Source organism: Mercurialis annua, linkage group LG8 (genome assembly GCF_937616625.2).
Source record: "Mercurialis annua linkage group LG8, ddMerAnnu1.2, whole genome shotgun sequence".
In the NCBI taxonomy this organism is placed as follows: Eukaryota; Viridiplantae; Streptophyta; class Magnoliopsida; order Malpighiales; family Euphorbiaceae; genus Mercurialis; species Mercurialis annua.
Window position 1 is genome coordinate 5,865,755 of NC_065577.1, and position 13,626 is coordinate 5,879,380.

The 13,626-nt window shown below is 30.7% G+C and overlaps 3 protein-coding genes across 4 annotated transcripts in view; 2 read left to right on the forward strand and 1 right to left on the reverse strand.

Annotated features, from left to right (window-relative positions):
* LOC126660490 (ras-related protein RABD1) overlaps positions 1-9,426 on the forward strand; it is a 65,559-nt gene extending 56,133 nt beyond the window's left edge. Inside the window, exons 2-9 of one of the 2 annotated variants that reach the window (XM_056103941.1) lie at positions 5,965-6,019; positions 6,103-6,175; positions 6,306-6,353; positions 6,434-6,481; positions 7,478-7,549; positions 8,092-8,247; positions 8,561-8,664; positions 9,137-9,426. In XM_056103941.1, the coding sequence (XP_055959916.1) occupies positions 6,006-6,019; positions 6,103-6,175; positions 6,306-6,353; positions 6,434-6,481; positions 7,478-7,549; positions 8,092-8,247; positions 8,561-8,664; positions 9,137-9,227 (606 nt within the window). In that variant the 5' untranslated portion in view covers positions 5,965-6,005 and the 3' untranslated portion in view covers positions 9,228-9,426. Of the gene's footprint in view, positions 1-5,899; positions 6,020-6,102; positions 6,176-6,305; positions 6,354-6,433; positions 6,482-7,477; positions 7,550-8,091; positions 8,248-8,560; positions 8,665-9,136 lie in introns of those variants that run through there. The other variant, XM_050354033.2, reaches the window with a different exon arrangement.
* LOC126660488 (glucuronoxylan 4-O-methyltransferase 1) lies at positions 1,734-2,951 on the forward strand. The gene has a single exon (XM_050354032.2). It carries the CDS (start codon positions 1,791-1,793, stop codon positions 2,694-2,696), a length of 906 nt encoding a protein of 301 aa, XP_050209989.1. The 5' UTR covers positions 1,734-1,790; the 3' UTR covers positions 2,697-2,951.
* A 1,320-nt stretch (positions 9,427-10,746) lies between the features above and the next one.
* LOC126659527 (uncharacterized) lies at positions 10,747-13,121 on the reverse strand. Its single transcript, XM_050352820.1, has 4 exons — positions 12,930-13,121; positions 12,759-12,852; positions 12,587-12,685; positions 10,747-11,219 (listed from the first exon to the last, which is right to left on the reverse strand). Exons 1-4 carry the CDS (start codon positions 13,079-13,081, stop codon positions 10,950-10,952), a joined length of 615 nt encoding a protein of 204 aa, XP_050208777.1. The 5' UTR covers positions 13,082-13,121; the 3' UTR covers positions 10,747-10,949.
* Positions 13,122-13,626: the final 505 nt, after the last annotated feature.

The window sequence follows — 13,626 nt, forward strand, 5'->3', positions numbered from 1 at the left end:
TCAATTGTACCCTGAAAAATTAAATTAACGTCTTTTGCGTTTGGAAATTTGTTTAAAACATTCTCCATGTCTCGCATTTATTAATTGTATATTTTTAAAATTTATTTAAATTTAGTTAAATTAATTAAGAATTTAAATTAGTGTTAATTTGATTATGGTTTTTAGTTAGTTTTTAAAAATAAAGGACTTATTTGTATTTTTTTGAATAAAAAAGAATTTAATTTCATGTTTAGACTTAATTAATCGAATGATTTTATCATTTAAGTAAAAAAATTAACAAAATTAAAATATTGGGGTACAATTGAAAACGGAAAATTCAAAAGTGGGTAAAATTGACAAATTTTCAACGTCGGGGTAGAATTGAAAAAAAGTTTAAAGGTGAGGGGTTTTTGAGTGATTAGGCCCTTTACATATTATATGATAGACATTTTAACTTCCATGCAACAAGTTTTAAAACTGATTTAAAACAAACAAAACTACCAAACATGTAGATCTACCAAACCTTATGGTTTTTGCTTCCTCCAAAAACTTGACAGAAGCTATTCAGTCTTCATCATCTACCCAATCTTTTTTTCTTACCTTCTTATCTAAGCATCAACTCTCCAATCACCATTATTCTTATTTTTTTCACATCTCAACTCGTTTCGTGTAGGGTGTGCATTTGGTTCAAACCGAACCAAACTGATTTTTTCGGCAAAATGGTTTTATACATCCATAATTTTAACCATTTTAACATATATAGTTATTTAAAAATTGGCTTAATTACTTAAAAACCACCTACCTTGAACTTTTTTTTCGTTTATACCCTGACCTAGGAAAAAATTCATTTATACCCTGACGTATGTATTTATGTTTCATCTCTACCCCGAGGAACTAAATTAACCTCTTTTCATTAAGAAAAAAGTTTAAAATAGTTCTTCATTTCTAACCTAAACTAATTAGAGATTAATTAGAAATGGATTTTTCTCCAAATGAAGGACTATTTTAAACTTTTTTTTAAATAAAAAGAGGTTAATTTAGTGCCTCGGGGTAGAGGTGAAACATAAACACATACGTCAGGGTATAAATGAACTTTTTTCTAGGTCAGGGTATAAACGAAAAAAAAGTTCAAGGTGGGTGGTTTTTAAGTAATTAAGCCTTAAAAATTTGATAGTTTAGTCCGTTAATTTTGTAAATGGAAATAATTATATCCAAAATATGTTTGGTCGAACGTGAGTTGCTTATATTAATTCACTTGATTAGTCCAGTTATATGGATGTATACAAATTATTTTATACTCCCTCCGTCCCACTTTAAAAGTCCCATTTGACTTTACACACAGATTAAGAAAATATTAATTATTCTTGTCTTTTCATGTTTTTTCATGTTTTGCCCCTAGTGGAATTTTCCATAGAACTCTTTTAAGAGAACTAAAATAAGGGTAAAATAGGGTATTCAATGGAAAAATATTCTAAAAATCCCAAAATGGAATATGAGACTTTTTAAACGGGACGGAGGGAGTATTTTTTAAAGTCAAACCGAACTAAAATTTAAAGAAACTATACATTTTTAAACTAAGTTGAATCAAACTAATCGGTTTGCTCGATTTTATTGGTTTAGTTCGGTTATTTCAATTCGACTTACACTAAAACTTATCGATTTGGTTTCATTTTTGTACACCCCTACTTTCATGAACCCACAACTTCAATCTTCACCATTCCCTCCATATTAAACCCTAGAAGAGCAATATATATAATAATCTCTTCAATTCAAATATATCTCCTACACTAAATTTTTTTTCTCAACAAGACATGAGGCCAAAAACCCAACAAATCCCCAAACTCAAATTGCTCATATTTGGTGTTTTCTTTGCTTTCTTCATCCTCTTTTTGCTAAGATCAAACTTATCATCATCATCATCATCTCCCAAACAAAACTCATCATCTTCATCTCTTGTCACCACTTTTCAATCAAAACCCTCAAATCTTGATGATGATGATGACTCATCAAATTCAAGAAACTGTTCTTCATCACCAAATTTCACCAAGATCCCAAAATCCCTATCTCAAGCTCTAATCCACTACACAACTTCAACAATAACACCACAACAAACCCTCAAAGAAATATCAATATCAGCAAAAATACTAGAGAAAAAATCCCCATGCAACTTCTTGGTTTTTGGCCTAGGCCATGATAGTCTTATGTGGAACACACTAAACTATGGTGGAAGAACAATATTTCTTGAAGAAGATGAAGCATGGATTTCACAAATCAAAAGAAGATTCCCAATTCTTGAATCATACCATGTAAGGTATGACAGTAAAGTGAATCAAGCTGATAATCTAATGGAAGTTGGTAAAGGAATTGAATGTACTTCATTGATGGATCCAAGATTTTCAATGTGTCAACTTGCATTAAAAGGTTTACCAAATGAAGTTTATGAGATAAAATGGGATTTGATTATGGTCGATGCACCGACCGGATATTATGAAGATGCACCGGGGAGAATGAGTGCAATTTATAGTGTTGGAATGATGGCTAGGAATAGAGAAGATGGTGAAACTGAAGTTTTTGTGCATGATGTTAATAGAGAAGTTGAGGATAAATTTTCTAAGGCTTTTTTATGTGAAGGGTATATGAAGAAACAAGAAGGGAGATTAAGGCATTTTACTATTCCTAGTTATAGAGATGGATTGGATAGACCATTTTGTCCTTAGTTGGTTAAATTTGATCTGTTTTTTTATAAGTGTTTTTGTTCTTTTTCATTTTTATGATGTTGCTTTTTTTGCAAGTTTTGTTCATTTTTAGAGTATTTTGGTACAAACTTGTGGGTTTTGGGTGTTGTTTGATGGGTTTATAGGAATGAGTTACTTTCTACTATTTTTTTTTTATTTTTAGCTTAATCACTTAAAATTGTAGCCAAAAAAATTAAAATCATCAATTTTATCTTAATTACCATATTTGACTATCAATTCATTTATTCAATTTAATGACATATTCATCTAAGAATGTCAAATATTTTTTTAAAATTTAACCAATTTTTTTTTCAATTGAAATGTATTTATTAAGATTAGAATACCATTGTTATATTACAAAATTTAGTTAGAAATGAAAAAAGTCAAAAATAAATAAGGGTTTTAAAAGATGAATAGCCCATTAACTTATTTAGTTGACTAGAATTGAAATTTATTTATCAGAAATAAATTAAAGTTGATGATTTTTTCTGTTAAAATTAAAATAATACATGAATTTTGATTTGTTTGGTAATTGGACTTTATTTCTGAGTGGGACTCAAGTTAACACCTTCTTTTTGTTAGAACTTATAACAATTGAGTGGGACTTATGCTTTTCTTTTAACGATGGAAAATGTTTCACTCTCTAATTAATACCTAAAAATATTGTAAAAAATGAATAATTAGGCAACATTTTGATATAACAGTTTATTTATTATTCTATCCGACTCATTTGAAAAGTCAATTTTTATGTGGCAAACTAGTTTTTTAATATATTATATGTTATTATCTTATCAAATATATTTATAAAATATAATTTAGACATTGTAATTTCTCAAATTTATAAATTGAAACATGTACTAATACACAAATTATATTTATTTTTAAGAATATTATTGTATTTATACAACTTACCTAAATTTTATTAAAAAAGTTACTTATCTAATTAAGAGAAAATTTAACTGACAATTTTTCAAGAAGTAACACATAAAATGAACCAAACAATTATTTTTTCACTTTCTGTGAAGTTTTACCTCCCTTGTCAACCAAGCAAGTCCTATGATAGCATTTTATATGAATAACCTTTGAAATTCTCCAAATTCGGCTGATTAATAATTGAATTGTAAACATTACTCACTTGATTCAATAGTATATAATTTTCGAAAATATGTTTTTTAGAAAATTAATTACTGAAAAAGTTAGTGTGGAGGAAATTAATATTTTTATTATTTGGTTAACTTAATAACTTATCTGATAGTTACAATTTATTTTTAATTAATTAAAATTTAAAGATTATATTATCTTTAATAATTAAATTGGCTAATTAAATATAAGGATATAATTATATTTTAATTAATCTAATTAGAAAAGTAAACCTAACTTTTATTAAGGAAGTCATTTCTCCGGTTAAAAGAAAGTCAATCCCTCAGCTTTTCAAAAAATAGATTGACAAAAATGAATCAAATAAGAAAAAATATAATTTTCGAAAAATTAAACTTTCTTAGTAAATTTACCTTAAATCAAAGTAAAGTATTAAAATGAGGCAATAAGGTTACATTTGAAAGTAACACTTTCACCATTTAGACTATGGAGATTCTTCACTCTTTAACTAATATAGTAATAAACATAAATTCTAAAACTGGATAGTAATATTGTAGCGGACGCTCTTCTCTTCTTTGATATGATGATAAATGCCAATAACAACATGTTTGCAATTAAGAATTTATTGAAAAGAGGTTGGAACGTTTGTGTTCAGCATATTCATATGGAAAAAAACCGTTGCACGGATCAGATGGCTAGCCATGATTTTTCCCGACCTTAGGGAATGCTTGTCCATGATAGAATGCTGGCAAGTGTCTTTAAGGTCGTTATTGATGATATTGCGGGTGTTTTATTTTCATATTTAGAACTATATAATTTTTTTTCTAACCTTGGCGTTTCCTTTATATATATATATATATATATATATATATATATATATATATATATATATATATATATAATTCTCTGATATGATGATAAATGCCAATACCAACATGTTTGCAATTAAGAATTTATTGAAAAGAGGTTGGAACGTTTGTGTTCAGCATATTCATATGGAAAAAAACCGTTGCACGGATCAGATGGCTAGCCATGATTTTTCCCGACCTTAGGGAATGCTTGTTCATGATAGAATGCTGGCAAGTGTCTTTAAGGTCGTTATTGATGATATTGCGGGTGTTTTATTTTCATATATTTAGAACTATATAATTTTTTTTCTAACCTTGGCGTTTCCTTTATATATATATATATATATATATATATATATATATATATATATATATATATATATATATATATATATAATTCTCTGATATGATGATAAATGCCAATACCAACATGTTTGCAATTAAGAATTTATTGAAAAGAGGTTGGAACGTTTGTGTTCAGCATATTCATATGGAAAAAAACCGTTGCACGGATCAGATGGCTAGCCATGATTTTTCCCGACCTTAGGGAATGCTTGTCCATGATAGAATGCTGGCAAGTGTCTCTAAGGTCTTTATTGATGATATTGCGGGTGTTTTACTTTCATATATTTAGAACTATATAATTTTTTTCTAATCTTGGCGTTTCTTTTATATTTAATGCTATAAATCTACATTTTGATGAAAGTATTATTTGAACATATTATCTTTATACATACAAAATTCAAATCTTTCTGTCTCAATAGAAAGATTCGCTTTTTTTGTCATATAATTTTAAAAAATATAATTAATATTATAACTTTTTATAATAATAATAACTTATTTTAAAATAATTCAATTACACTATTTATAATTTTTATTAAAAATTTATATATCTTCTTTATATATTAAATAATCTAAATATACTATTTTACTTGTATTTTTAAATATTATTACTAGAAAATACATAAATATACACGTAATGTTTATCTGATGAATAAATTTATTCCTCCAGACAAATTTAGTTAAAATACATCCTCAATTTTTTAAAATAACTAAGTTATGCCCTTCTTGGGAGACGGACCACTCGAAAGAAGGGCATAAATGAATCATTTTTAAAACTTTAAAGGTACATTTTAACCAAATTTATCATGAGGGGTTTATTTGTATTGCTTCATAACAATAGGGGGCAAAATTAAACCTTTCCCCTTTCTTCTTTGAGACACGACCTCACCTTACCTTACTATTTCTACATTTCTCTGTCAATTTGTTTTCTCTTTATCTGGAAAGCAAAATTAATTAGCAAAATCATTATTATTTCTACTTCAATCCATTTCAATTATCAATCATGGGCACCGAATAGTAACCATTTCTTAATCATTTCATTTCCCCTTCTTTAGTTTTTGTTGGGTTCACTTACATTATTGGCTTCTTTGTTTTCACAGTGATTATCTCTTCAAGCTTTTGCTCATCGGAGACTCCTCCGTCGGAAAATCCTGTCTTCTTCTCCGATTCGCCGTCAGCTTTCTTTTCATTTTATACCCTTTTTCTCCTTTTGTTATTGTTGATGATTATAAATTTATAATTGTGTAATTTATTTATTATATGGGTGCATAAAGTTTTAATCTTTTTGATGGTATTTTTGCAGGATGATTCTTATGTGGACAGCTATATCAGTACCATTGGTGTTGATTTTGTGAGTTTACTCTGTTTTATGTAACTTAATTTTTATATGGAAGAAGTTTCAAGAGGCTTACGTTTGGTATTCTTTTATAGAAAATCAGAACTGTGGAGCTGGATGGCAAGACAATTAAGCTGCAGATTGTGAGTATCTGTGTGTTCGTTCGAATGTGTGTTTGTTTGAATGCTTTGTTTAGGAATTAAGTGCCTTTTCGTTGGTTCTATTACGATAATTGGGATTTTGAAGTGGTTGATGGTTATCTTTTACGCAGTAGATTTATAAACAACCAATGTTGTTGGAGCTAATGGCTGATTAGCTAGGTGGTAGAGTTGAAAAATTTGTACTTCTGTACACTTTTTTAAATGGGTTGCCTGATATCTAAAATTGTATAGAATCAGAGCTTATGGGATGTCCTTAAAGAGTATGTAATGTCAAAGGGCTAATGCGCTGTTGTTCATGCTGCATTGGATGAAATGACAAGCTCTTAGTTCATCTAACATTCATTTTGAAATCCTTTTGGAGAGATGAGTATGCTGTAACCGGGGTTTTACTGGCCATCCAACATCATAATGGATAATTTTATGGTGAAATATTTGTATTCAACTAAGCATGCGATTTTGGAATGTATTTTAGCTTAATTAATGATTTTTTTCTCTTTTTTCTAATATTGTGCACGAGTCAACTCAGCACAAATGATGTGGTCTGTGGAAAAATGTCTTTATCTATTCATAATATATAAATAAATAGTTGGATGTTGGATAATGGAGCCTTAAAGGATAGTAGAAGGGATTTTATTAGCAAATTCTCGATGTCAAGTATCATTAGCTTGTGACCCCATTAGTATATCTTGTCTCAGCTTATAGTATAGTTCCATTTCAAGGTGATGTTTTAGAACAGTCAACCACGTCTAACATTAGACTTTTTAGGAGCAACGTTATCAGACTCGGGGCAGTTTTCCTGTTATGTTTCACTTTTTTCCTTTCATGACCTATCCCTTTTTTTATTTAACGTCTAGTTGCACATTTTCTTTTATTTATAAAATTGCCACGCTAAAAGATGTGCACTTTATTGTTTTAGGAAATATGTTTTGTCTTGATCTTGCTTCAGTTTTGATGTTCACGCTTCTTTTGTTTGTTTAGTGGGATACTGCTGGACAGGAGCGTTTCCGGACTATAACAAGCAGTTATTACCGAGGAGCACATGGGATAATAGTAAGGAAGTTTTGATTTTTATTTTGTAAGATCGGAAATTTTTATGTTCTCATAGATATTTCAGCCCATGCTTATAGCATTAGCTTGTTGCATTCTGAAAGATTCTAGTTCCATTGTAAATTACAAGATAAATACACTGTTGTGCTTGATGTGAATAGTACTTATGTTAGGTAATCTCGGTTACTTATTTAAATAATATATTGGCACATGCACTCGAGTTAGATAATCAGTCTTGTCTTTCTTTGCTATACGTAAACTTCTAGTCAATACTATAGTTTCTCACAGCTCTTTCTTGTATTTTTACTTTTCAGTAGGTAATTATGCTGTCTACTTCGTAGACTACCAGTATAAATTGTTGCATCCCAGCTTCTCTGCTATTTTCTTTTGTTTCTTCCCTCCATTACCACTAGCTAGTATTACACCAAAATCTTCTGACTGTTGCATGTTTACTACTTTACTTTGTTGCTGTTTCTTTCTTAACCTCCTGCATAACGTAATTTGCACGGGTCTGAGATTTGTAATTTACATGGGAGTGTTAACAGATTGTTTATGATGTCACCGAAATGGAGAGCTTCAACAATGTCAAGCAGTGGCTGAATGAAATTGATAGATATGCCAATGACAGTGTGTGCAAGCTCTTAGTTGGAAACAAATGTGATCTGGTTGAGAACAAAGTTGTGGACACACAAACAGCAAAGGTGAGCACCAGTTGGTTATGTTATCATCTTAAATGCATTCTTTTATTCAGAGTATCTTCTTACCAAGTGTGCCTCAACAACGGAAAACATTTTTGAGTATGTTTCAAGTTTCAACATCCAACAAAGCAGTACTGTTTAGGTCGATTAATGACTAGTCAGACTTAACGCTGTGGTGATTACGGATAAAAAAAAATACGTGGATAGCTATTAATTTGATTGCATGCAAAAAGAAAAATATTTTTATAATCAGAATGTCTGGTCTGGTCTACTATATTGAGTTGATACTAGTATCCTGTACCCAAATGCAATGCAGGCGTTTGCAGATGAGCTTGGCATTCCTTTTCTAGAGACAAGTGCTAAAGATTCAATCAATGTGGAGCAGGCTTTCCTAACCATGGCTGCCGAAATTAAGAAAAAGTAAGATACTGGACTTCTTCTGCAAGTTTTGTTCCTTATGCACGCTTTATGCTAGTTCTGAAAGGCTATGTTGTATGAAAACTTATCGACTTCTGCATTTCAGTATTTTTTTTTTATTCCCGGAAAGACTTGAAACTTCAAAACTTTAACGTTTTAGCTTTTCCGTTTGTCTATTACATAGCTGAAAGGCAATCAATTGCTGCTCAACTACTTATGTGTTATCATTAGTATCTGCTTTAGATTGATCAATTTTATCTGTTCATCAGAAATATCATACGTTTCCTGAACCAAAACCATCATTTAGTGGACCAATAACTTCATAAGAAATCGACATTTCAAAACTGATTGACATCATGTTGAAAATTAAATTTACTGATTGTCTCTTATCAAAATGGTGTGTTTTCATACTGATTGTTGCAGCTTCAATTCCGTTGTTCTAACGCGCATGTTATGATTTGAAAAACTAATGCAGGATGGGTAACCTGCCAACTGCAAACAAATCAACAGGAACAGTTGAGATGAAGGGGCAACCGATTCAGCAGAATAACAATTGTTGTGGTTAGCCATTCATATGTAAATTTAATCCGCCATCGCAAGACTGTTTAACAATTCTGTGCTTGACGTTGCCTGTGAAATTGGAAGTCTTAACGTAGATTCTGTTAAATATTTTGTGCTTTAAGTTGTCTGTGAAAATGGAAGTCTTAACTTCTAAAGAACGGTCCTTGTCACTTCTCTCTTGTAAAGTAAGGCATCTTTGACTAATTCCAATTCAGAACTTCCATGGATTGTTTAAAGGCTAAACCCATCTCAAGGTCCTTGTATATATCACTTTTGTTCAGGAGGTCCTTAATCTTTTTGCTCTCTCTACTACCATTTTTTCGATTTTAATGTCCTTGCTTAGATGAAATTTGGCAAATGTGTTCTCTCGCCATTAAATACTAACAATGCGAGATTTACGCATATGAATTTATAGATAAAATTCATCTAGGGTTCTTGTACTATACCATTTTGTTTAAAAGGTCTTTGAGGATATCAATTAATATCCGAATCTTTTCATTTTAGACTCTCGTTGACGACAACTAAGATGCATTAAGGACTTCCTAAATAAAAGTGATAGAGCACATATGATTTAGATGGGTTTTGCCTAAATTGTAGGATGGTGAAGCATGTATATAGCTTAAAGGAAACCAGAATATTACCTAAATATTCATATAGATCTTATTCTAGACTCTCAAAACTTTATTTATGAAATTAGGGAGCATTTTGTCAAGCAATCCAGGTTACAAAAGTAGTTTAGTAGTGTATCAGTTCCTTGAGCGTTTAGCAATTGGATTTTGCTTATTCTTGTGTAAAATAATTGGCGTATGCATGATTACGTTTGAGCAAAAAGTTTTTAGGCCAACATTTGCATACATGGTAAGTTTTTAGAAAAATTGAGTAAAAATCAATTCTCATATCTTCATTTTGATCAGAAAATGTCTCGCTGAAATAGAACTGAAGTTGATCGAAGACTAGATGGCTTAAAAAATTACTAACTTTAACATGTTTTGCAAATTTAGCATGAACTTTAAATTTTGGCAATTTAATATATGATTTTTTTTTTGTAGTTTTAGGCACCAAGCAATTTTTCGTCAAAAATGTTGATGTGTACACCGAAATAAACAAATGTTTCGGCGTCCACATCAGTCTTTTTTTAACGTAAAATTGCTCAATGTCTAAAATTGTAAAAAATTAAAATTTAGTGTTTAAATTTGCCAAAATTGAAACTCCGTATTAAATTTGCAAAACACGATAAAATTTCATAATTTTATGATAACAAAAGACCCGTGCACGTTGCACCAGGAGATTGGAGGAGAGCGCAAACATTAATGATTAAACCGTACACAAATGGCTAACTGCGTAATAGTTACAGAGGACTAATGCACAAGTTTTTACAACACAAAAGCAATTCTTTTCACAGAGGAAAAAAGTGATAGACCCTTAAAAATGACTTATGATGGCCGTCAAGATGAGATAAACCATAGGGGAGGGAAATGTGAGAAAGACAACCTATCTATAAGTATGGTTGAAGTGTCACTAGAATGGTTTAAAGGGCACATGCCATATTTAATGAACCAGTTAGGTAATTACAACAAAAGAAAATATTAGTCCGAGTACATGTAATCGAAAGCTAGCATTTCAATATGTCGGACTTTAAAGTTCGAGGGCCGGGTGACCCTTTGTTCTTTAGTTTAATTCGGTTTCTGCAACACCCCTACTTATGCACTTGGACTAATAGTTTAACTTCACTCGGCCTCAAGGGCAGCTATCTCATACTTAACTTCTTCTATATATTCATTTATGGATGTCACAGCATCCTGAACACCTCTGATGGCTTCCTTGAGAGCATTACCATACTCAGCAATTGCTTCTGCCTCTTCAGTTCCAGCGGCTTCAGTTATTTCACTTACGTGCACACACTCGTGCTCCATTGGTTTTGTAAATCTGCAATTCTCGTGGCTTACTAGACGTTCTGATGGGCAACCAGCCTTCTTCAATAGCTGAATTGTTGCAGTCTTTTTGACAGGAAATATGCAGTTGTGTCACAGAAAAGAAACGTTGAAGCGAGAAATGGAAGAATACCAATAGATAAGCTTATACACACAAGACAAGCATGGTCGAAGGAAAAGCAAAATAAATATTAACAATTATGTTTGCATAAAACACTTTTCAATTCACAACTTAACCTAAATCAGATTTTATACAAAATTGGTAGTACAGATCTTAAATGTAAATAATCTTCTACTTAATCCCAACATTGTAAAATAACTGCAATTATGCAGAGTTACAGATCAACTGAACCAGCCATTTCCATTTCAGTCTCGTTTTCTCGTTTTCATTTGGTGATTCCATAAAAGATTACTATCATATAATTGATCGTCACATCGTCACAGAAAATAAAATGATCATGCAATTCGACATTCTTGCTTCTAAATCAAATTAATCCTCTACACAAAGGCAAAAGGACAAATGATTGGATCAACAGTGTCGAAGTTACTTTTTTAAACTAAAAACACAAACTACGCACAGGGTAAAGTACTTATAAATCCACATAACAAACTGAAGCATACACAACATCGCTGAAAGTTTGTAGGACACAGGAACTCGTATTATTTTCAATTTCTACGAAAATTATTTAGAATAAAGTTTTCATATGATCATTGACCATGTCTATTCTAATATGATAAGTAGGTCCTCATTCGTCTAACGTTCTCAATATGACAAGATATTAACCTATTTCACAACATATGGTTACCGATTCTTCCCCGCCTCTTTTTTAGATACTACATCAAAAAATTATAGCAATGAGCCCAAGTGCAGTAACTTTTATGTTCATGATGACATGAGAATTTTGGTTAAGACTCAATCATCTATAAGATTTACACTCACACTCAAAAAGATCATTTTTTTATTTCTAAGAAAATTAAATAAATAAAAAAATTAGCATATTACATCCAGGCGTATAATGTTTGTAGCTATCTAATCCTAAGGTTTAAAACATTACATATCAAATCCTAACATTTTGTAGCCCAAATGCCCTTTTCGTCAATTTTTCTCATAGTGGCAAACCAAATCCTAACTTTTCGCGTTTTTTCATTTTCTAGCCCAAATGAAATTCCGGTAATTTTTCTCATACGTGGCATACGATAGACGGCTGTATGATCAAATGGCTATACGCCACGAATGGGAAAAGTGCCCGAAAAGTCATTTGAGCTGCAAAATGCAGAAATGCTAAAAGTTAGCATTTGATTACGTTTTAAACGTTAGGATTAAATTGCTGCAAACATCATAAGTTAGAACTTAATACGCCAATACCCCAATAAGAAACCATAGTCGGCCTAACAACAAGCTGAAATTGCAATAAGAAGAAAGTAATGGGTACCAGATGTAATTTATGTTTTTCTTGGGTTTGAACAGCTCTGAGCAGCTGAGCTAGATCAGGCCGGTCAATGTCTTGGAAACGGGATTCAATTTCAAGAACCTACAAAACTTAAAAAATTAGAAAACCCTAATCAATCAACACAATTCAATCCGATTCAAAAAAAAAAAAAGACCTGTTTAGAGCAGTCAGTGAATTCTGAAGTAATGCGAGTGCAAAGTTGGTGGTAAGCTAATTCAGCTCCGGAGACCATATATTCTTCAAATCCGCTGAAAAATACAACATAGTAAATGTCATATATATTGCTACCGGAAGAACAATTAATGATGATTATTATTATTATTACCGTTTGAGATCGGCATAAGCTAGGGCTCTACGCTGTTGAATTTGAAGGAATCGACCCAGTAAAATAACTGTGTCATTACTTTCCTTTGCATCGGTTAGTCTCACTTTTTTCTCGAAATCTTCCATTATCATCTTCTTCTCCAATTCTATCATCCAAATCTTTTTTTCACTTTTTGTTTTAACTATTTATAATTTTTAGGGAAACATTCCATTTTGCCCCTAATATTTCTGCTGGTTGAAACCCAGTTACTGAACTAAATCGAAATTTTAATTTAGTTTAGTTTTAGGTTAATTCAGTTTGGTTTTGGTTTTTAAATTTTAAAAGTTTAGTTAATTTGGTTCGGTTCGGTTTTGATATGAAATTTTTGGATTACCAAAATAACCAAATTATATCTATACATAATGTTTTTTTTTTGTATTTTTTAAATTAAGGTATTTTTTTTATCTTTTTTATGATTTAAATACTAATTACCCCTGAAATTGTATATTAATTACGATTAATACTAAAAATATACTATTTTATTTTACTTTTAATAATTAATTTTTATAAAGTTCGGTTATTTTGGTAAACCGAAATAACCGACCGAACTCAAAATTATTTTGGTTCGAGTTCAATCAAAAAACTAGCTTTCACTTAGTTAGGTTTTTATTTTTTATAATTTCTATTTTGTTCCATGCACTTATTTAAAGCTGATGAT

Bases quoted from the DNA above. Each gene is read 5' to 3' on its own strand.
- LOC126660488 (XM_050354032.2), top strand. From the start codon at position 1,791: ATGAGGCCAAAAACCCAACAAATCCCCAAACTCAAATTGCTCATATTT.
- LOC126659527 (XM_050352820.1), bottom strand. From the start codon at position 13,081: ATGATAGAATTGGAGAAGAAGATGATAATGGAAGATTTCGAGAAAAAA. The intron at 12,686-12,758 runs GTCTTTTTTTTT...TAAGTTTTGTAG, and splicing joins TCACTGACTGCTCTAAACAG to GTTCTTGAAATTGAATCCCG. The intron at 11,220-12,586 runs GTACCCATTACT...CCTGTCAAAAAG, and splicing joins AAAAACATAAATTACATCTG to ACTGCAACAATTCAGCTATT.